Source organism: Thermobia domestica, chromosome 9 (assembly GCF_964235325.1).
Source record: "Thermobia domestica chromosome 9, izTheDome1.hap1.1, whole genome shotgun sequence".
NCBI lineage: Eukaryota > Metazoa > Arthropoda > Insecta > Zygentoma > Lepismatidae > Thermobia > Thermobia domestica.
The window spans coordinates 216,683,086-216,706,913 of record NC_137462.1 but is presented as its reverse complement, the minus strand read 5'-3'; the positions used below and the strand labels follow the sequence as shown (position 1 = coordinate 216,706,913).

The 23,828-nt window shown below is 35.1% G+C and overlaps 1 protein-coding gene across 4 annotated transcripts in view; it reads right to left on the bottom strand.

Annotated features, from left to right (window-relative positions):
* LOC145660596 (uncharacterized) overlaps positions 1-23,828 on the bottom strand; it is a 71,789-nt gene that overhangs the window by 30,722 nt on the left and 17,239 nt on the right. For 3 of the 4 annotated variants that reach the window (XR_014126839.1, XM_081725854.1, XM_081725853.1), the window contains exons 2-4: positions 19,089-19,986; positions 12,977-13,129; positions 11,029-11,178 (exon numbers count right to left, since the gene is read on the bottom strand). Coding sequence is in view for 3 of the 4 variants with exons in the window: in XM_081725854.1 (XP_081581980.1) it covers positions 11,029-11,178; positions 12,977-13,129; positions 19,089-19,937 (1,152 nt within the window). In the remaining variant the exon portion in view is untranslated. The remainder of the gene's footprint in view (positions 1-11,028; positions 11,179-12,976; positions 13,130-19,088; positions 19,987-23,828) is intronic. The other variant, XM_081725855.1, reaches the window with a different exon arrangement.

Here is a 23,828-nt window from a genome sequence, read left to right as displayed (position 1 = left end):
CACGAATCAGCAGTGAGTAATCTCCACTTTTGGCTAACCTAATTTTTCACAAGCATAAAATAGAAAGTCTAAACTTACAGGAAGTAAACGCTGAGTCCTACTATTGTTATGATCACTTGTTCTCAACGTTTTCGAGCCCATGCCCCCTTCAGTGAATGCAAATATGCTGAGCGCCCCCCGTAATCTTAGCCCTATCCACCCATACATAAGGCTGCCCCGTAACACTTGGACGGAACAGTATAAGGGAATCGGTGGAATAACAATGTGAGAGGAAACGGAAGTATACCGGGAAAACCCACGGACATGATGTTGTCCACCACAAACTTACTCAGTTGGGGAGCGAACCTGGGACCCTACGCACCAGAGGTAAGCGCTCTACCATTGAGCCACCATGCCTCTTTTCATCATTACAAAATTGATACAAAACTCAGGATATAAACTGCTCATTACTGAAGAATACTAACTTACGAATAACCGACTTTTTCTTATTTCTCAAAATCATTAAATTTTTAGATAATGATTTGAAAATAATAATAGTAAAAAAGTCTTTATAATTTGCAAAATGGGTAATAGCTTTCGTCCAACATAAAGAAAACAGTCGAATAGATCATGAAATTATAAACGCCCCTTAAATAGTCTATCGCCCCGTTTTGTTCCAGTGCCCCTTTGGAATGAAAATGCCCATGTTCAAAACCATTGAGCAGGTGATAACATTGTTCTCATATAGTGACGATACTCTATTGGATCTATCAGTTACCTAAATGAATTCATATTTGCTTAAAATTTAAATTGAGCATAACTTACGAATTTATATCTTAACGTTAGGCGATATAACATCTATTACTAATATTAATTATAAGCCCATTCCAGGCAAACAGTATATTCACTGTAGATCCAAACATAGACTATTTATTGGGGATTGATTGCCTAAATTGATGTTCTTATCCAATTTATTAAATTGATATGATCACGTAAAAAGAAAATCAGGACTTAACATGAAATCGATACGGTACAGAAGAAATGTATTATCTATATTCGACGGACGAGAATCGAAATATTCAAATAGACGAAGACATCGAATGGCACTTTTTCCAATACTGATTACGCGCGGTATTAAAACCCGCAGTAGCACTATGGAGAAAACCCTGACTCAATTTAAAAGCTGTTATATTTACTAGCATGAAGGAGTACCACAAAAGTAACAGAATGATGAAATGCAAACATAACAGAACACACGGTTTAAACGGAACACAACAAAATATTATAGACTAAAGACCAATTTAAGCCAAAAATGGAAAGCAAAGACTGTTTTTCTAAAAATCTTTTATTCTTTTAAAACAATTAATATTTAACGTAGACATGCGTTGGTTAAATAAAAAATAAGAGAGTGATCAAAGATTCATTGGGTACTGACACAATAAAAAACACCAATGTAAGCTAGCAACCTTCACGTACCAATAAAGGAACAGTCAACCTGGTCTCTATTTTATAGCAAGGTACACTGTTGAATGACGAATGAATTGCAGCAACACATACCTCTGCACTACTTCCTAATGTGACCTCCCCACTAGACTAGTGACTAGCTTGATCGTCTTTGATGAAGTTTTGGGTTTCATTTTTGGTGAAACAGCCTTGAAAACACAATTCAATACGGTGTTCGAACGGTAGGTCCACGCCCCATATAGTCTCTGTGCTGAAAGGGATTCCATTTGCGATCCAACAACTATCTTTTATTGGTGAGCTTATCCCTTTCTCCTTTCCCTGTGTCTTAATCTCTTTTGAGTTCTCTCTTCACACATTTCTTGACTTCATAGTTGGAAATGAATTTTTGCTCTTCCAAGTTCTTCTTCAGTGGCTCGAACAAGTGCTAATTAAACATGAGAGATCTGGATTCTAGACCAGATAGTCTAGAACTTTCCAAATAACTTAGTCAATAAAAATTACAATTTTCATAATGTGTTAAGATATGTATGATCATGAAACTTCTAGTTTTTCGCGACCCGAGGTCATTTTCTTTTTAAAGCGTCGTTGATTTTAAGCCCATGTTTCAAGATTATCAGCATTTTGTGTTCTTAACTTCTTGGGCGCGGTGAGTTTGTATGCTGTCACTCATGGTGCATCCTTTGAGATTCGGAAGTGTAATGGTGACTTAAGCTGTCATCACATGTAACATGTCTTTGGCAGGAACTCATCACTTTTTTCATGATATTGCACATGCTGCAACGAAATATTTTTCGCGCTCCTTCTGGTTGAAGATTAGCATCTTTGGGATTCACTGGTTCTAACTTTATTGAAATTTAAGAGTTCATGAAATGTTGTCTTGACGTTCTAACATCAATGCTCATCTCTCAAGGAAGTACGCTTACAGTTGTTGGCAAATTGTTGAGAAAAAGGTTCTTATCATGACAGATATTCTTGGTTATTATTTTCACTAAACGTCAAACTGTTTGGACTTGTCCAAATTTACTGCAAGAGCAGGGATGGGAAAACAAAATTTAAATTCGACGACGACGACGACGACCACCACCACCACCACCACCACCACCACCACCACCACCACTACTACTACTACTACTACTACTACTACTACTACTACTACTACTAGAAGAAGAAGAAGAAGAAGAAGATGATGATGATGATATTATTATTATTATTAACCAATTCCATTTCAAATCGTCCAGGCAAACCACAATTAGTCCCCATCATAGTCTCAGATTTCATTTATTTTTTGTATATGGGATCTACATGCAATATTATTAGACCCATATTTTTTCTTTTTGCTGAAAAAAATTTTTCCTTCGATAGACAGCCTTCCAAAATGGCTGCCCTCTTCTCGGATTGCTCGAAAAACTGAAAAACATGTCAAATTAAAAGTTTTGTTGTAGAGAAACTAATGTACTTAGTAACATAATCTCAATAGCAGGAAGAGTATAAAGTTGTATGTTTCGTTGGAGGGTAAAAATTCGTCTATTGGTCCAATAGGAATCGCGCAATTCACTCGCAATGTTGCCAACTTTGATGAAATTTTTGCTAACTTCAAACATTTTTTTTCTGTCCTCACGAGCAATATCAACCATCTGCTTGTAGCATCGAAATCTACTCCTTAAGGTCTCTTGAAAATGTAAAGGACTTACGTTTCTGATTATTACATCCCACGTTATGGCATGATGAAAAGCTGAAAATTTCATTAAGACGCCATGTTTGGACGCCATTTTCTCAAAAACCCCACCTTTTAAAAATCTGAATTTTTTTTACATGTATTGGAAAAGTACCTAAGTATTTAATATCCGTTAACCGTTCATGCGGCTGAAGCCCCTAACATTCGCAATTAATTATTGAAATTTCGATTTTTGTACTTGCAATGTAAATATTTCCTATGGGCATTTAGGTCCTATACACAAGGCAATTTGAAAGGGAGTATGAAAATTTTGAGAGATGAATCCTGACATCAAATCCAGTAAAAAAGTTCCTATAAACATGAGTCGAATTCCGCTTCATTTTCGAGTTACAGGGTTTCCAACTCGGGACCAAAAATCGGCTCGCGACAATGGAAAATAAAATATATATTTCGCGTTAAACCAGAAACTGTGTGCTAAAGTTATGATGAAGTTCAGAAAGTTGATTTGTATCAATATGAAAATTTTTACGTGCGTTGCAATTCGGTTGGCAGTGTTGCCAACTTGGTAGAACTTTTATTTCTTTCCAAATGACACTACGTGGATTTTATTTGATATTTGGTATTCATTAATGACTGCAAACATCACATAAAGCACAATTTTCCCCACATCACCAAAGTTTTCGAAAACTTACATGGATTTCATTAAAATGTTTATATTGTGCATTATTGATAGTTTGCAACATTAAGTGTGAATTTCATCATTAGTAAAACCAAAATGTCGAATAAAAACTACGTCTGTTTAAGTTGTAATAATCATAATAAAAAGAAGAAAAATATTCTTTATTATTGCAAAACCTCTCATAACTCCACGCATCAAGTTCGAACTTGTTCAAGAAGTTCTGCTGAAACCACGAAACAGTTTATTACGAGGTTTGGTGTCGTGAACATCGTCCTAGTGTTCTCTGGAACCATGAAAATTGTATTTACTGGTAGCATGACATTGTAGTGCACGAGTTACAGTGTTTGTGTGAATAACAATGAGGAACTCCTATTACAGTAAGGACCGTATTAAATGTGTTGATTCTAAAAGGCATAAGATAATTGTGTACAGAAATAATTCTTGACAAACATTTAATTTTGTGGTAAAATATATGTATTGTGTACAGCGCGTCTGCCAAAACGTAGTATTAGGAGAGGATGATTATTTGTGTAAAGGGTGCTTTGAATATTTACCGTGAACAACGTGAATGTGTGTGAGATATTGGTGACCACGAAAGAGATGTAAATATAAAATTATGCACCAGCAAGATAAAGAATTTGTTCCTCTGAATGTAGATTTTGAAACCATTAACCAGACAGTTAACATGCTAAACATGAATGTGTCCCCATTAAAACGGCCGTTATCGGTGAAACCTAGACTGCAGTGAAGGATTCACCTCTCAGAATTTTTCATACTGGCTTTCAAATCGCCTTGTGTACAGGACACAAATAATCATCCTCCCCTAATAGTACGTTTGGGCTGACACGCTGTACGCAGTCCATATATTTTACCGCAAGATATTTTTTTTTTTTTTTTTTTGTCTAGAACTCCTTCTGTGCACAATCCTCTTACGGCTTTTAGCATAAATAACACATTTAATACGGTCCTTACTCTAATAGGACTTCCCCATTGTTATTAACACAAACACTTAACTAGTGCACTAGAATGTCATGCTACCAGAGAACACTAGGACGATGTTCACGACACCGAATCTCACAAACTATCAATAACGCATGAGATAAACCTTTTAATGAAATACATGTAAGTTTTCGAAAATTGTGGTGATGTTGGGAAAATTGTGCTTCATGTGATGTTTGCAATCATTAATGAATACCAAATATCAAATAAAATCAACGTAGTGTCATTTGGAAAGAAATAAAAGTTCTACCAAGTTGGCAACACTGCCAACCGAATTGCAACTCGACTCATGTTTATAGGAACTTTTTTACTGGATTTGATGTCAGGATTCATCTCTCAAAATTTTCATACTCCCTTTCAAATCGCCTTGTGTATAGGACCTAAATGCCCATAGGAAATATTTACATTGCAAGTACAAAAATCGAAATTTCAATAATTAATTGCGAATGTTAGGGGCTTCAGCCACATGAACGGTTAACGGATATTAAATACTTAGGTACTTTTCCAATACATGTAAAAAAATTCAGATTTTTAAAAGGTGGGGTTTTTGAGAAAATGGCGTCCAAACATGGCGTCTTAATGAAATTTTCAGCTTTTCATCATGCTATAACGTGGGATGTAATAATCAGAAACGTAAGTCCTTTACATTTTCAAGAGACCTTAAGGAGTAGATTTCGATGCTACAAGCAGATGGTTGATATTGCTCGTGAGGACAGAAAAAAAAATGTTTGAAGTTAGCAAAAATTTCATCAAAGTTGGCAACATTGCGAGTGAATTGCGCGATTCCTATTGGACCAATAGACGAATTTTTACCCTCCAACGAAACATACAACTTTATACTCTTCCTGCTATTGAGATTATGTTACTAAGTACATTAGTTTCTCTACAACAAAACTTTTAATTTGACATGTTTTTCAGTTTTTCGAGCAATCCGAGAAGAGGGCAGCCATTTTGGATGGCTGTATATCGAAGAAAAAATTTTTTTCAGCAAAAAGAAAAAATATGGGTCTAATAATTTTGTATGTAGTTTCTTATTTTAAAAAATAAGTTAAATCTGAGATAGTCATGTGGACCACCCTGGACGATTTGAAATGGAATCACTCTATTATTATTATTATTATGAATACAACTTATTTACACAGGCCCAGGTGGCTAGGCGGCAATCGCCGCCAAGACAGGGACCAGATCAAAAGGGGGCCAAATGCAAGTTTTAATAAAGAGAGAAGGTCAGAAGGAAAAGAAAAAAAAATGTGGAAAACGTGTGCGACAACTAATATTCTTGTGAACAGTCAGGGCCAGGAGCGGATTAAGAGCGGAGCCAATGGAGCCCAGGCTCCGGGGCCCCGGGACTCAGGGGGGCCTCCAAAAATCCATCTCTTTAGTATTAAAATATAGCAATAAAATTATTATATTATAGACTTCATACCCATGCTAATTTTTTTTTTTCCCGCTCGCTACACTCGCGGTATCGCTAAAGTTAAGTCTTCTTCCACCAGCGTCTTCACGATACTTATTTTCTGAGAGAGTGAGCTATTTTGGACATCTACTACAAACCAAATTATTAGCTTGTGGTGACAATTCCTTTGCAATATCTTTGCCATTACTTAAACCAAATCTAGGAGGTTTTCCAAATCTCCTTAACAATGAAACGTTCCTATTCAAATCAATTTGAGCTCTCTGATACTAAAAGGTCATTCCCTAACAACATGTCTTGGGAAAAGTTACTTAACACGCGAAAAGCATGATGAAATGTTTTCCCATTAATTTTGAAAAGTGTGTCGATATTCAATATCTTAGCCTTAGGTGAAACTAAATCTTCGCTAATCATTGATATCTGCAAAGCAGCATCTAATACAGCATCAGCATTCTTATCTTCAATAAATAATGACTTTGCAGAGCAAAAATGTAGGAAGAAAACTTTTTCCAACAATGTAGCCTTGTACAGCTTTATCTACTTGTATATCATTTTTCTCCTTTTACTCTATTAGTGTTTTTACAGGAACTGTTGACCATTTGGCTTCTATTTGGCATTTATGTGTTACACTTCAGTATATGAGCATTTAACTGTTAATAATGAATGTAATTAAACTAATTATTGTAAACTTGGAGCACATTAAAATATTACAGCATAGTTCTCGGTGGTTCGATAAGCCTATGAGGCTGTGGAAGGCAGCAAATAAAATTTATGCGCTGGATTTATTCGTAACATAAGGCCCCCTTGAAATAGTCGGCTCCAGGGCCCCAAAAGCCTTAATCCGCCCCTGGTCACGGCGGCAATCTGCGTACATCAAGCTCTTTGAGCGTTTCATTAAAATTTTGTTGGGACCCTTAAGTTAAGTGGCCATGCCGGTTTCGGAGTCATGTCGGTGCAAGCAAAAACAATAGTGAAATCCTACACGCTTTCTATTGCGGAATATGAAAGGGAGCCGAAAGTATAGTGGCCTGACAATACAATTCTTGAAAGTTTCGTTTCTTGTCCTAGGAAAAATAACAATTTGAAGCCCAACAAAAAGAAATCTTAGCTCATTCTCATGATTTATTTATTTATTCACTAAGTTTCATACAACACAAGGTCAATTGGCTGAAACTGATTCACAATAATAAAAAGAAAAAATCATAGAAAGAAAAATCAAACAAAAAGAGAATAAAAATAACAAACAAACAAATACCAAAAAAGAAGTTTCACCTCTCAATATACAATATTCTCTTTAGTTAAGTACTGAAGTTTCGTTCAGAAGCAAAAGTGTTCAGACAGCATTGTAATCGTGCGCTAGTCTGTAAAACAAGGAGCACTTGACAATTGTTAACCTATGTGTCTCGTAAGCTAGCAAATTAGGAGAGCGAGTTCACCGCGGAGGAACCCGAAAGTTAATATGCGATAGTAAGAACTCAGAGTCAATTTTATTATTAATAATTTTACATAAATAAAGCAAATCAGCAGCGCGGCGTCGTTTGTCAGGGGTACATAGTTTCATTAAAGACATTAATGCCTGTTTTTAATGATATCACGGCGTTGCACCGTCGCCTCTGTAACAAGATCCCGTGGTTTTGGCATTTTTGAATCACTCATGAGTGTTTGCTTTCATCTTTCAGTAGTTGCTAATTTTATCAGCCAAGAAGTCCAGCCGCGGTCAGTTATTTACAATCTGTTACTGTGAAGTTTTATGTCCTTATAGTATCGTTTCGAAAATTACCGTGGAAAACTGAGGTAGTTGTATTGTAACGGGTAGATTATAAATTCGGACTTCTTGAACCTACAGCACTGATAAGTGAAAAATCAGTAAATTATTTGTACGTACGTGTTTCTTTTAAATAAAACTGCAGCTGTTGTTGAATCCGGCTTCATGGTTGTTGTGTATTCGTATACTACAATTGCTATTACAGTAAGAACTGGATATACAAATACATTTCGAATAAAATTACGTAAATCAAAATAAGAAATCATTACGCCACTTTCTGGTAGCAATATTAAAATTTCCTACTGATAATTTCTTTCCTGATCTTTTATCACGTCGCAACCATAGTACAAGGTACCAACATAGTACAATGTAGGCAATTCCATTACGACCACCCTGTAGACCTAAATATGCATTGAATAATTACATCTAATCTGGGCACTTAACATAGTTCGGGGACCAAAAGTGCTTACTGATATTCATGTTCTTACGAAAATATTTTGTCGCACTTGTTCCGGAGGATATATCCCCCCAAAAAATATTTCAGGCTACGTGCAGGGGACTATGCTTTGCAGCATATCGTATCCATTGTTCATGAATACTGAAACAACCAGTGCTGACCAAATGAATTTGTCCGTAGTTCTTTATCACCATCCCAAGGTGAGATGAAGAATAAATGCTAATATTATTGTCTGTGTTGTTATCATAAATATTGTTACATAACATATACACTGATTCTATATTATGATCTTTAATAATATACAATGTGGCTATAGTGTGCTTTATTGTGAGAAAACAGTTGGCAATTGGGGTAGTGGTTGTTGGGGGGATTGAGAATTCGGGGTCAATACAGTATGTCAGCCGCCGGGGCCAACTAGTAGCCAGTCCGGCCCTGCATTTACATGCATTACTAAAAACGAAAAAGAAAAAAAATCTACTGCAACTTAAACATCAATAGAGAACATTTCTATTGAAATTTCTTACATGCTGTTGATCAATAATAAACTTAGAAAAGGAAAGATTTCGGACCTAGTCTACACACGATTAATAACTAAGTAACTGGTGGATTTTCTCTGCTTGTTTGGATGGATTGGATCCGAATCTTGAGTCAATGACTGTCTTCAATTTCATACATACATAAATCATTCATACCAAATTTCACATAAACACCCTATGCCAAATATAAACAAAATAAGAATGTACACCACTAACCTATTTCATATGCTCTGTGATTTCTTTATCGTAAATTACTTTACGCCTTGGAATGTACCAACAACGGTTACAGACTAATATATTTGTGAATAGGAAATTTATGAAAGTATGAAGATTTTGGTGACATGTTTGCAGATCAATTATTTTACATTCAAAACAAGAAGCAAGTGCAGATAGAAGGATTGGCCATGGGTAGCTAACTTTCTTCGTTATTAAGTTAACAGTCATGAACCATTCGAAAGTAAAGATTTGAAAGAAAAAATATTTAAAATGTATATAAATATTATACACACACGCTGATGTCATTATCATACTTTACAAGATAATTGAACAACTACAGGTACTCTTCAGAAACTCGATCAGATACATCCAAAAATTAAATTTTCAATTGAGTACGAAAAAGATAGTAGTTCGGATTTTCTTGATTTGATGTTCAGCAGATTCAACAACAAATTTATTACTAGAATGTATAGGAAACCATTCCTAGTGATTTTTACATACAGCAACAAATCTCTTACACACTCTTACAGAAGTAAGTCTAATTTGTGGCTGAACTTATTTTAAATATATACAGATTGATATGAAAGGAGGAAGACACAAATAAACAACTAGAAACTATCTACTGATAAAAATTACAGTTCATGAGAAAAGTGACTTATTTTGTGCCTCTGTATTCGTTCCTTTAATATTTCCTTCCTCGCTAAAACGTCACCATCAACAATTTATTACTGTCACCGGATTCTTGCCTTGACATCTTCTACTGTAGTTTTAGTTTCCTTATAACTTATACAGGTAATTTTTTTGATTTTTATTACTTCTAATTACTGTCATTGTTTTTAACAGCCCACTCGCTGTTTTTTATGGAAAAACTTCTGTTCAAATTAATAATTAATATGGAAGCTACAATATGTTTTTAATTTTGTTGATGTAATGTGATTATCACTAAACTCACTTTTTGCAGCTGTTGTAAATACGATTTTTAACTGGCAGATTTAACATTCTACAAACATTATTGTGAATTTGGGGACTTACATTAACACTTACTTTGACCACATACAGTTATGTCGTTAAGGTTTCTTCTAATTAAACTAAAGACCCTCACTTCTTGTTAGTTTTGGGTATGTTGCGGAATTGATTTTTAACTAATAACTCCGAGTGGAGGCAATGTGGCTAGATCAAATTTTTGAGGCGATGTAAATAATCCTCTAACAACATTAGTTGAGAATCACGACATGCAAGATTTTCAAATTGTGACATACGTTTATTCATAGTGTGTCCGTGTATAAATTAGTTTTGTTTGTGTATAACTGTTATTGTCTTTTTCCTTTCTCTGCTATTGCTTGGAATGGTGGCCATCAATGGCTATTACTGTTGACTTGTATTATTACTGTTATTATTAAAAGAACTATGGTGAGTATCTGTAAAAATCTTTTTGAACACATTACTCTTCAATTCAATATCTAGACGAGGATAACAGAAGAACAGATTCTTGAAATGATACCAGTATAGGAATCACATGAACATCTTTTAAAAGAAAAAAAATTACGCATATGGTATCGTAAAGTTTTACACTTATCTTTACTGTATCTAGTACAGTTTTGTTGGTTTTTGCTACCTTTTTCAAAAGAACTGACTTGTTTACAAGCACTTCTTGCCACTCTGTAGAAATCAGTATTGCATTTGTGTGTGCAAGATTGGGTAATGGTGAATTCAAAACTTCAGTAGACGCAATAAAGATAAGTGCACAACTTATAATTATTAATTATTATTTTAGTGGTTATTATTCGCAAAATTGTGCCAGAATTTGTCTGTATTACACTAAATCTAGGATGTGTTTTACTTACATTTCTCATCGCAGCTTCACGAATTTCTATTTGCTGCCGTGTAGTTGGACTTAACGTAAAATCTTTACTTATTGTCACATGACTATTTCCAAGTAACGTTCTTTTATTTCCCAACAACATATCGAGTTGCTGCATTTGTTGATGCTGCTGCTAAGAAAATAAGAATAAACATACATTTGTAACTCCAAAATAATTTTAATTAAAACTTTAATCAACTAGTTAATCAACAGGTTATTTTATTGAATCATTAGTTGTAATTCTATAGAATTTCCATTATACTTTTTCCCATCAACACTTCTCGATTTATTAACTATAAAAAGTAATTTCCGGAGACCATTCGTGCTTACTAGACACAAGCTTTTTATTGCTGCAGTTATTACTAAACTGTTCTATTAATAATATTATACTGTTGACTGCATTAACAAAAAACATCTACTTCTTCCTAAATACTATTCGCGTACAGATATATTTATTTTTATCAAATTGTGGCATATATTGAAACTCAAGTTTTTGTAGAAATAATGACTTTCACTTTCATTTTGACCTGATTTGAAACTTTACCTCTACGAGATTTGACAGAATAAACCTTTATAAGAATTTAATTGAACTATAAAGAGAACAATGGCTGCAGGACTTCAGGTATCATTCCTACGCTTTTTCAGGACTTCAGGTATCATTCCTACGCTTTTTCAGGACTTCAACACGATTTAATTAGTATAACAAATACACATTAAAAATACACCAGTACACATAAACGTGTATAAAGGTGAAAAAGAACGAATACATAACTTTTTTTAAAAGAACTTATTGCAATAAATTGTATTGATCTATTTAAAGAATTTCTTAAATGAAATTTTATTTTGTATACATTTAGCGATGTCAATTCATGTTATAAGCTTCTAAAAGATCCACAAAATATTCCTTTATATTTAGCAAAAAATTCTACACATTTTATACAGCAGTTTATTCTGGACAGGTGTGGAATCGACAGCCTAGAAACGAATGGTTTATCATTTTATTCCTACAATAACTTGTCGCGTTAATAACTTCCTACGTTGTTAATATTATGTTGGGATTACTGTTCAAAACTTATCTGGATAAACTGTGCTTCATTATTATTATTTTTACAGTCAGTTAATAACCATTGCTCTTTATGAACTTGAGAACTCGGTACACGAGAAGCCTGAAGTAATTGGTTATGAACTTCCATGCAGTTTACTCTGCAAATCTATATTCATTCTTTGCCCATATGTTGCAAATCGAACAGCACACTGCTCCTTGTAAATAACATAATGTTATACTTGATTTAATACTCATAAATACAACGTAATTACATTATTACTTTAAATTTGCTCTGAAACGCTAATTTTATCAAAATCATGTGGTTAAGTTTTCTCGAGTTAGCAATCTTTAGATCGGTTTGACGCCAGCTTTCTACTCTTCCCTATCCTGAGCCGGATTTTCCATTTCCACTTCCGTTGTTTTTCTTCCCTACATCTCGTATTATTTGGTACAAAAATTTTAAACGCGACCTTCCAATGGGTATTTTTCCTTCTACATTTCCTCCAAAGCTAAAACGTGATTTTTCCACGTCTTCACTCCATTATTTTGCAATGCTATATCAATGATAGCTGCTATTTAAAATTTGCCTTTATTCTTAATGAACATAAAGTGAAGTAGAGTTCTCGGTAATTAGGGTTGGACGGGACAGGGGTTACCTCGGATTACATGGAGACAAAATTTTTAATTTTACAAATTTTACGAGTATACAAGTATAGAAACCTTCTTCCATCCCTCTCCTAACTTTCTGATACTAGTTTCTTCCTTTCAAAACGATATATATAAAACCGAAAAAGTCTACCTTTCCACAATTTTTCCAGTTTCATTAGAATTAAACACTATTGATGGGAATATTCACCAATGATATTCGAAATAGCAACATACTTACCGAAAGCTGTCTACTTCCTTTGGAGTCTTCCCGGAGCTCAGGCTGAGGGCAGGAAACAGGGAACATAACGCAGTCATTTACTTTTCCTATTGGTATCTGGTTGTTTTGTACCATGTTAACTTTCATATCAATTCCATTCGCTGTATGCTGCTTCTGAAATAAAGAAATTGCTTCTAAATAAATTGCTTTGCAGATGATATGTTTCTAACTGCCGGATCTATATGAAAACTGAAACGGAAGAACGGTATGAACTTTAGAAGTTGAAGAAGAGGCAACTATTTTTCGGTATCTAGGTATTTTTAGTAAAGATCTGAAATGTGGAAGTTAAAATGAAAAGGATAGGAACCCGGTGAAATGAATCTTTAGACGAAGAAGAGTGTATTTTGTGAATAACGGAATAAAGAGTTACAAAACACTCATTAAGAGTTTCCTACAAAATTATTGTACTGTGCAAGCAAGACGGATGAACACTGCGAAACCAGGAATGGGGAATCAAAGCTGAAATATATTAGCTGAATGGAACAATAACTAGTGAAGTGTTAGGAATAGTAGAAGAAAAATATGCAGCATATATATTTGAAAAATGTGAACAATCAATATTCCCCAATGTAGTAAATTAGAATACAATATATGGCGGAAATCGCGAGACTGAATTTAGAGAATCCTTAAAAAATAAAAATAACTAACTGTTTGCTTATGCTGTATGAATTGAATTGAATAGCGATATGCTTATTTATCCCGATTACATAATGACTGAAGTAAGAGGCTAATTACATTCAGCATCGGCTACCTATCTGAACAGTGCTTATGTAGCCATTTTGAGTGCTTATACATGCTATTACGTGAATATTAAATGTACAACACATTTGGGATATCCTTATCACCTACCAAGATACGTGAATTCCCACTGAGAGTAATACCTTCCACCACATGGTTGTAATAAATTAATCCCAAAGCAAAAGTGGAAAATGAATAACCAGAAATTTGTGGAGTCCACTGAAGAAAAGTACACGAGAGCCTTTCGCTAAAAGCTACGTCACAAAGGGAGGGATGGACTAAAATCAATAAGTATTTCTATGTATTTGCAGGCTTGTTCTCAAGACTGACCGTTAGGCGGTTGGATCGGTAATTCTGTTGAATATCGCTAAAGGGCCAGAAAACCATGATGGTTCAGCCCATGCACTTTTTGTTTCCGAAAGGAAAAATACAAAACCTTTTGCGGTCCATGACGTATCTAAGAAAAAATCCATGATCTACCTTATGCGGTGTACGGAAGGAATGTTTCATCATATAACACAGTGGTAAGATGCCAGAAGGTTCATTGTGGTACACATTTGCAAAATATTTCTTTTCACAGCAGGAGACATTCAGTACTGAGGAATCTGCAGTTGCGAATAAAGTGAAACACCTCGTGTTTGCAGACCATCGTATTACCATTACAGCCTCGTAAAAGGTAAATATTAGTCAGCGGTCAATATTTAACATAATACATAATAAGCTCCACACGACGAAGGTTGCGGCCCGCTGGTTCCTGCGGTGAAGACAAAGCACCATAACTCACTGACTCATAAAAACGTCAAGACCGTGACAGCCGCTATATGACCTGTGGGATTGGTAATTACGTTCACAAAGGGCAAACTATTACTGAGCGGTATTACTAGAACCTCCTAATCAACTTGTGAGATGCATTCGTGGAGGAGCAACACGAAATGCTTACGAAAAGAATATGACTTCTCCAGACAACGCCCCTCTCCAATCTGCTCAGGAAATGGTGACTCATGCAGCCATTTAAGTTTTAGAAATTCTCTTACACTGCTTATTTCCCGGACCGCTTCTGTTGAATTACTGTACTGAATTATAAATATTATGACAGAGAGAGTAGTAAATTTTGTTAAAGTTTCCGAAAGAAGGAACTTTCAAAAGCAAATGAATCAAAGATAAGGAGGTAAGGAAATGTATTTACATGAAAATACATATGCTTTCTTTCCCTCGGCCTATGCTTTCTTTTTATAGCCAACTTATTTTCTGTGGCTTTAGGAACCTTGCACTTTAAGAACGGAAATGACGAAACTACTTGACTCACTCATAGGTGTATTGGGAAACGTAGTGCATGTAGTACGAATCAGTCCGTTGTTCATATACCTATTTTTATTATAGGGTATTACAGGCAATTACGATGGATTCGCTGATAGAATGGTAATGTAAATGTCCTCATTTCTTCCTGAGTCTGGGAGGATTCCGAGCATACTTACGAGGAAGATGTGGTCAGATGATCCGTTGTGATGACATGTGTATTCTTGGACAGGCGGATGGGGAATTTGAATGGTACAGGAGTATCGATAGTTGTTAATGCGAATCGAAAACGTAGTTAAAGAGTTACACTAACAGAAAACTGGAAAATGAATGCATTCAAATATAAATCAGGCTAACAATGTGTTTCACTTATAATTTTCGTACAAATTATTCGATTTCATACAATATAATGTACATATTTCAGGCTTTCTCGCAATCCCCTGGGATCAGGGTTGGACCCACCTGAAAAAACCCACCTTAAAACCCACCTGGCTTTTTTGACCTTTCTGTTAGTATATTATTGGTACAACTAAGGTGATCACATTGAAAGTTATTTTTATCAGATTTTGAACTTTCTTTGGGCGAATTATATGCTTTCATGTTAAGGTAGTCAATAACATTCAACATAAGACCTTTATAAACTTCTGAATTTACTGAATGAATGAATTAAAAAAAAAAAAAAAAAAAAAAAACTCAGCTTGAGATAATTATAGAACAAATTAATGTATAGATTATGCTTATAACCTATTTGAAGTAAAATAAGCAATTTTGTATTTTAGAAAATACTTTCCGTGAATAGTGTGCTTCCTGACTCGGCGCCGCCGAGGGACGTTATCCCTAAAAATGTTGACAGGTTTAAGATCATAGGTGCCGGTACTAACAGTAAAGATGTAAATACATTAGTAAACTATTAGTGTTATTTCTTACCTTTCACGGTAACAAAAGTATTCAGTAAAATTTGGTTTTCCAACAACAGTTCAGTTTAGTCATTTGTTGCTACCCTTCAAATAAGCATTCTGTAGAATCAACACCAGCAATAGCGTAAAAATTCTTGTCAAAATTAAGAAGCTTAATGCTCGGAGCTCCCAAGATTACGTAATGCTTACTATTTTAAGTGCTGAATTCAAACTTCAGTATTAATGGAAGTTTCGATGTACAGTAAAGCAAGCTGCATTTTCAAGGAAAACCCGTCGTGAAAGAAGTATTCGGAAAATTCCCGCAACTGAACCCACAAGCCATCGGAAGTGAATACTTCAACAATAAAACTATTTATTTTACGTTGGAAGATATTTAATTTCACTTATGACATTTTGAAACATTTACTTTAATAAAATATGAATTATAGGCCTATCTTTGTTAATACGCTGCTGAAGTCGTCTGCTGTGAATTTTACTGGGCGCAGCCATATTGGTTACAAACAATCTGTTGTTAAGGTGGTTGCTAAGGCAGTTTCAATGGTGTTGTATGTGGCAGCTGTGAGTCTTGTGAAAGACGAACTTAAAATTATGAAAAAAGTCTACATTTTCACGAATAGCACTGAATATGTTTACTTTATACGTATAGGAAGGCTATATTTATCATAATATGAAACAAAATTACTCTACATTTGAATTCCTTCAATCGCCAATAACTTGCTGGACAACAAATGAGTGAGAATCCCAAGCATGTACATGAGCGTCCCTTAATAATAATTTTAGATTGAGTTTAATTAAAATTATTGAAAATTGTTATGCTATATACTTCTGTCATATTGTTTGTTTAGCTTCAGTGGAAATGTTCAATATGGAAGAAACTTGATTTTTATAAAATTAGTGATCAGATATTCGGAACAAAGGAGTACAGCGCTAGAATAACCAATGCATTTTAAAGCATACAATTACGAATACATAATCTCAGAAACTTAGCATCTTTGTGGAAATAATAACAGGAAGCGGAAATGGCGTTTACTTCACCAGCGTATTGTTTTAAATTAATTTTCAGGAAAGAACAGTCTTGCAACGAGTGCTCGGGAAATTCCTGTAATTGAACGCACAAAGCATCGAAAGTGAACTTCAACAATAAAACCATTTATTTTACGTTGAAAAATATTTATTTCATATAGGACATTTTGATGAATTATGTCTTAAATTAATATAGCTATTTGGTATTCATATTTGGCGAACGTCACAGGCTCCTGAGATGACTCGATCTACATTTGTTCGTTTTTGAGCCTGAACCACACAGTGTTCAACTTTTGGTCTTTTGAGTTTCAGGATACAAGCTGGACACACACTAAATTTTCTGTATAGGTTTTTTAAGGCATACCAACGTAAAATTACAAAATGGCGCTTTTTTTTTTTTTTTTTTTTTTTTTTTTTTTTTTTTTTAATAGCGGATATCTACGCTACAAAGGCCAGTTTTCGGTGTTTCAAGTTAAAATTTTCAAAGTAAAAGCACGAGAGATTAAATTAGCTGTATATATTTTGGCGGCATAAAATTTTAAAATGGCAGCCATTATTCAAAACAGTGGGTATCCATGCTATAGGGCGCAATTTTCGGACTTTTTAAGTTGAAATTTTGAGGGTTGAAGCACAAGACATTCTAAATTTGGTATATAGATTTTTTCGGCTATCCAATATAAAAAATTTCAAAATGGCGGCCATTTTTTCAAAACAGCAGAACAGCAGTGAATAGAAAATTGTTGCAAGTTGTGACAATGACAATCTTGAAATGTTAATCATATTTTAACATTTTTACTCCAAAGACATTGAAATATTTCGAAAAAAACCCACATGGGCCCAGATGGGTTGGGTTTTTAAAAAAATATCTGTTTGTTTTCAAATCCTGCCTGGGAGAGAATTAAAATCAGTCAATTATGAGTAAGTAATTTAACTTCTCTCCCCTCGATTTAAACAAATACTTCTATTTTTCTGCAATGTAGCATTTATCTTTTGTTCTCAGGCTTACCAAAGAAACAACATGAAATTGATTAATAATGAGGAAGTGAATCTAACTTTACCAATAATACACGTTTGAAGAAAATTTCGTAAAAATTCTGCGATTTTATGAAGCACAGTGTGTTTTCTTTAAGATAAGAAAATCACTGCTATTGCTTAGGGTTGAAGTTAGAAGAAAGAGGGAATGATTCATGCCGTCTCGTGAAGCAGATTAACAAATAACTTTATGAAATGAAATCTTTGAATTTTACGTCCCACGGTTATGCCAGGTAGGATAAAGGAGACGATGATGAGTAATGAATGAAATGGTGGAATGAAGAAAGTGGGAGGAAACGGGAGAACCCGAGGAAATCCACGCACACGGTGATTGTCCACCACAAAGTTCACTTGGCGGGGGCTGGTATCGAACCCGGGACCCCAAGCAAACTTTATGAAATATTACGTAATGTTTCCTTTCAGGCTTTCCAACGGGACTTGATCATCATCAGGACTTAAAGGCAAGAGGGAAACTCACCCAACTTTTGGATGTACTTCGAGGTAACCTTCGTTAATAAATAAATAAATGCATAAATAATTATAAATCATAAAACAAGACACGTGAAAGCTTAAGAATCACCACCACTGGATGAGATTGAAGTTGTTAAACATCATTTGGAACTTAAAGCTACTTATATGCTTCGTTTTCCACTACTATTGATTCTGGTCTACTTTGCTATGCTGGAAAACAAGGGTACTCATCCGCTTTGGTACATGTCGCACTCTCAAATTTACCTCACATCCTCCCTAAAACGACAGCTATTGCTGCTGGGGCCGGTTTCATGGTCCTATAATCCAAGTGAGATCATGAATCAGATTCAAGCTCCTGTCGTGGTGCGGAGCCCACGTTAGTAGTAGGTTCCGTCCTTTGTAACCACGATTTGGATAAGGACGCAGAACACAAACTCAAAAAACTCAGATACAGCTATTGATTCTAAACAACACAAATTATTAAATGCTGAACGTGAATAATAAACTTTCTGATAATAGCAATAATGATAAGAAGAAAAAGAAGATGAAAGATCATTTACATATTGAACAAAGAAAGTAATAGAATATTAACTTACCATTTTGTTTCTGAAGGCTGGATGAGTTGTTATAGCATGTATGATTTTTCCATCCGTTATGTCCAACGTAGCCATGAAAAACCGCTTGCAAACCACTTCAAAATGTCCATTTCTTTCCATTACATACTGATATCTGCACCTTCTTCGACAATCTTCTATATTTACTCGCCTATATTTTACAGGTTTCTTACGGATATGTTTCACTATCCAGTCTCGGTGGCGTATTGGGTCCCGTAAACACCAGTAGCTGTTAAAGACAAGTTGACGCTCCTTGTCATTCCATTTGCCACAATTATATGGACACCTTCTCCCTGAACATGGATTCTTTTGCATAGTTCTAGCAGGACGAACATTTCCGGTTGTTGTTACGTACGCTTTACCTTCAGTTCTACAAGCTTTTCGAATGTCCCTTGCTATGTAATCGGTCTGAACATAGTTTGGCGAGAAAACAGAAGGAACAGCGGAAGCAGTTATATATTCTTCGGGTTTAGGTACGGGTTTTACAGGTTCATTAGGGGTCACTCTCAATATCTGCAACTGATTTGCATTGCTGTTGACTTGTGGTTTATTCGATTGCTCTGCATTTGGCACAACTGGTTTAATTTGCAAATCGCCCTTTCCTACCTTGAAGGTGACACTCATGTTTTTGCCCAACATCGGTAGTACATCACGGGGGTCTTTAAAGTGATTGTTTGGTATTGGTTGAGAACTGGATTGTAAGGAGCTCCCAACGGCACTGACACTAACATCAGTGCTAGCACTAGCACTACTACCTGGATCATTGTCTTCCTCTAATTGAACTTGGCAAAATGAAGATGGATCAATGAGCGGAAAATCTGCTTCATCCATTATTGCGCCTTATTTCTTCCACCACGACGCGCGATCTTCAATTTCAGCTCTGAAAATACACACAGAATGCGTTACATATGAACTATACATGCATTCTTTATTCATAAATTATAAAGTTCTTTGCAAAGTTGTCGCTTTTAAGCCTACCAGATAAGTTTACGAACTTCAATTATGTTCTCAAAATAAATACCATACTATTAATTTTATTATGACGACGAGAGTGAGAGAACTGTCATTTTGAATAAATAAAAACCATTAACTCTAAACCATATATGAAACACTTCAATTCCACACTGAAAACAGCGGATCTGCCTTGTTTATGGTGTACAATCAGATCTATAGATCTATTATGTTTTCTTTTACATGTGGACTTGAAGTATGTAACAATCTGATGTAGTGCCATTTGAAAAATACTTTATGTTAGGTTGGCAACACTCTTAACTATGTGGTATCACAGACTATGTTAAACAATGCCCTCCTACCGATATTTGCATTGCACAACATTTCAGCGATTTTGTCTATTAGTTTAAATATTACAAAGACTTTTTTTTTTTTTTTTTTTTTTTTAAAGTAAACTCAATCAGAATCAAACTAGCCCATTCACTACAGATTATTGACTAAAGAACGGTTAAAGTGGATATAAATTTTAAATGCGACTGGACTCCGAAACAATAAGCTATCCTATTTTCGCTTCTTTCTTTCTTCATACGTTGAGTACTAGATGTGAATCATTGCAATACATAAGATACAACTAACTCTTTTTACCTCGTAATTAGGATATTATAAAAGTACAGAGTTTGTACTTTGAAGCTGTCACTGTATTTTCAACAAACAGATTCTCGCCGACACGCTGGTTCAGACTATTAATTTTTATAGTGAGTTAAGAAACTAGTATGAAGCTTTAGTAAAAAAGGTTTCTATCAGATTGATACAAATGAAATGTTTGCCCCACGTGCGTTATTTCCAAAGGCCAAAATATGAAAACACAATATGCGGGTAATCACATAAGTCGCCGTGTACAATCACATACTTTTACCACTGCATAAGCATCAGTTGAATTCCCAGGCGAAAGTCTGGAGCCTATATAAAAAGGTCTTGAAGAGCATGCAGCACCACCTAATCATCAGGAGAAATCTTCCCACCCAACAATGACTGAGTTGCTGGAAGATGAAATAGTCAGTGGAAGATACATCGGAAGAATACGATGCGTGACGAAGTTTCACTTCAACTTATGGGGAGCTTGCACTGTCCTTTGTGGGACAGCAGTCATGTAACAAGAGGTTACCATGTCTGCTGAGCATTGCTGGATGCTGTTGACAACTTTACTGTGCACTTCATAAGAGTTAATGACCTCCACTGATAGTTTCGCCTTAAAAAATCACTCATACTATATCAGCAATAGCCCTTTCTATGGGTGGAGAGGTAGATAAAAAAAAAAAAAAAAAAAAAAAAAAAAAAACCGTCCTAGACGTTGATCATGGTGCAATCACTGTCCTGACTGTTTACAGGTGTCATAGCAGATTCATATTTCATCTGAAATGACAATCTGATGCAAGAAACTTTCCTGGTTATTCCTTTCACTCAAGAGAACTGCATATCTCCAGATGGCGATTATTCTTGGCAGGTGTCCAACTTTTTCAATTTACCAATTGCACGGAGCCGCAGTTGTATGGTATATGCCTTACTCGTCTGCAACGACACGAACTCTTCCGAGGGTCTGCTTGCATGGTGCTCTTGAGGTCACCCGAACATGATGTTGGTCGGTGGCACTGGGCTCATTTTCCAATGCTGGAACGAAATTTGACAAACCAACAGAAAATGGTCCGTCCATTTGCCATTCCTGGCCTAAATGCACTGTTAATGTTTTTATACGCCTTGCTGCGCATGATATCCCCGTTTGAAATTGTAAGGAAAAATCACTCGCAATTGTGTTCTCCATGGCACACTATGAGACGAACCTGTTACGATCAACAACGTAACATACTCCTGATTGACTGAGTATCACAGCCTGTTTGCTAGAAATGTATTGAGATTGTGGTGTTAGATGCGTGACTTTATTCCATCTCTGTGTTATGTTGCAGAGGTGAATTTCTCATCAGAAATGGAAGTGGATATCTCATTCGCAACAACTTAGAATACTTTGACATAAACAGACCTCTCAAGCAATTTTTATACAGATAATGGATATTTCTTTTCTGAACATAAGTTTCAATACATGCTAAAACTCTCAAACTCATATTTTTTAATTACGGAAATACAGAAGTCCTTATAATATGGAAGTTTCAATTCATATAGGCAGTTAATACCTGAAGACGCCTGCTAAGTGTTTAAGATAGCTTTACCACAACGAAGCTTATTTTTGTTTACCTGGTTCCAACCCGCATGCTAGTCAGAGCCCAACCGTTGGAGGAAATGGCTATATAGAGATTGAGCATGGGAGAGTGCTCCAGTGTAAAGCAGTGCTTAAAACTTTTGACCACTTCAATTTCAAATTCCTCAAACAATGCTACGAAGTCATAAGTGAGCATCAGCCGAATTACCATTTGTAAGCCCTGAAAATTGTAGGAAGGAGTTGAGCCAATATATATATATGGACTTTGCATTTGTCTCTACACGACGTACAGCTGAACGAAATACGAGACCGTAGAAATGAATAATGATGATTTTACAAGGCATCAAATATGTCCACATACGGAATCTTGCCAATGTTTGCGCTTGAACATCCCTCTGGTAAGGTAAGTGTGAAAACTCTGAAACTTACGCTAAATTACCTTTAGATCATAATATAATTATTGTACAAAACCGAAGTTTTAGAGTTGTTAGATATACGAACTGTAACGCTGGAAAGTTATGTATAAAATGATGACAAGATACAGAACAATGACATATATTTCTTTCAGCATAGCACGTACAGTACGTGAAAATGGAACTAAATATAACCAGACAGACTGAATATGACTAATAAAGCATGAACAAAAAAACATGTCCTGAGAAGCACGTGTGATTACTGTAATAACGTGCACGTCACTGCAGGTCCGAACATGACATTGCACTGTACGCACTTGTATGAAACAGCACTATTAGACAAGTTTGAACATATCTACCGCTGAAACTAGCTCGTACCAAGACCTCAATTTATTGCTGCGCTTTGTGATGAACAGTTTTGTGTTGGACATTACAACGATTAACCTCTGGTTCCTTTTTTTTTAAATAATAAATTCGAGTCATTAAATAATACACATTCCATTCCGTAGTTTGATTCCATTTATTTATTTATTTATTTCTATATGTTGTCTTGACAACGACGTTCCAAAACCTTATTATTTAAAACATATGAATATCTTTATATATTAACATTATCGACGATCATATTATTTGAAACATTTCTTTCTCTTCTTCTGCAGCCAGCCTAGTACATATTTCGAATAACTTATGACCCAAAGTTACAAATATACAATAAATTACAAATATACAATACTGTTGTAAATTATGGCGCCCGACGGACTTTTCTTTTTATTCATCAACTTCATAAAAAGAAAAAGAATTCTGGACCGTTTACATATACATGTTAATCATTCGAGTTTTCGAATGCACCTCGTATACTTAGAAATTACAATTCATATAATTATACATATATATTACACTTAATTGTATCATAATATTATTATCATATTTATTTTAAACTTTATCATCATTTTCATTTATTTATACATTTCAACGACGATAAGGCACATTCGAAATTTTATTTGCAAGTTGTTTGATTTTAAGTCCTTTTTCGGCTCCATTAAATGCTGGTTACAAGCTATTGATTATTTACTTAGGCTTGATGAAGAATATTTCAAAAAACATATATGTGATATTTATATAGTTATTCTTTGAACACAACATGAT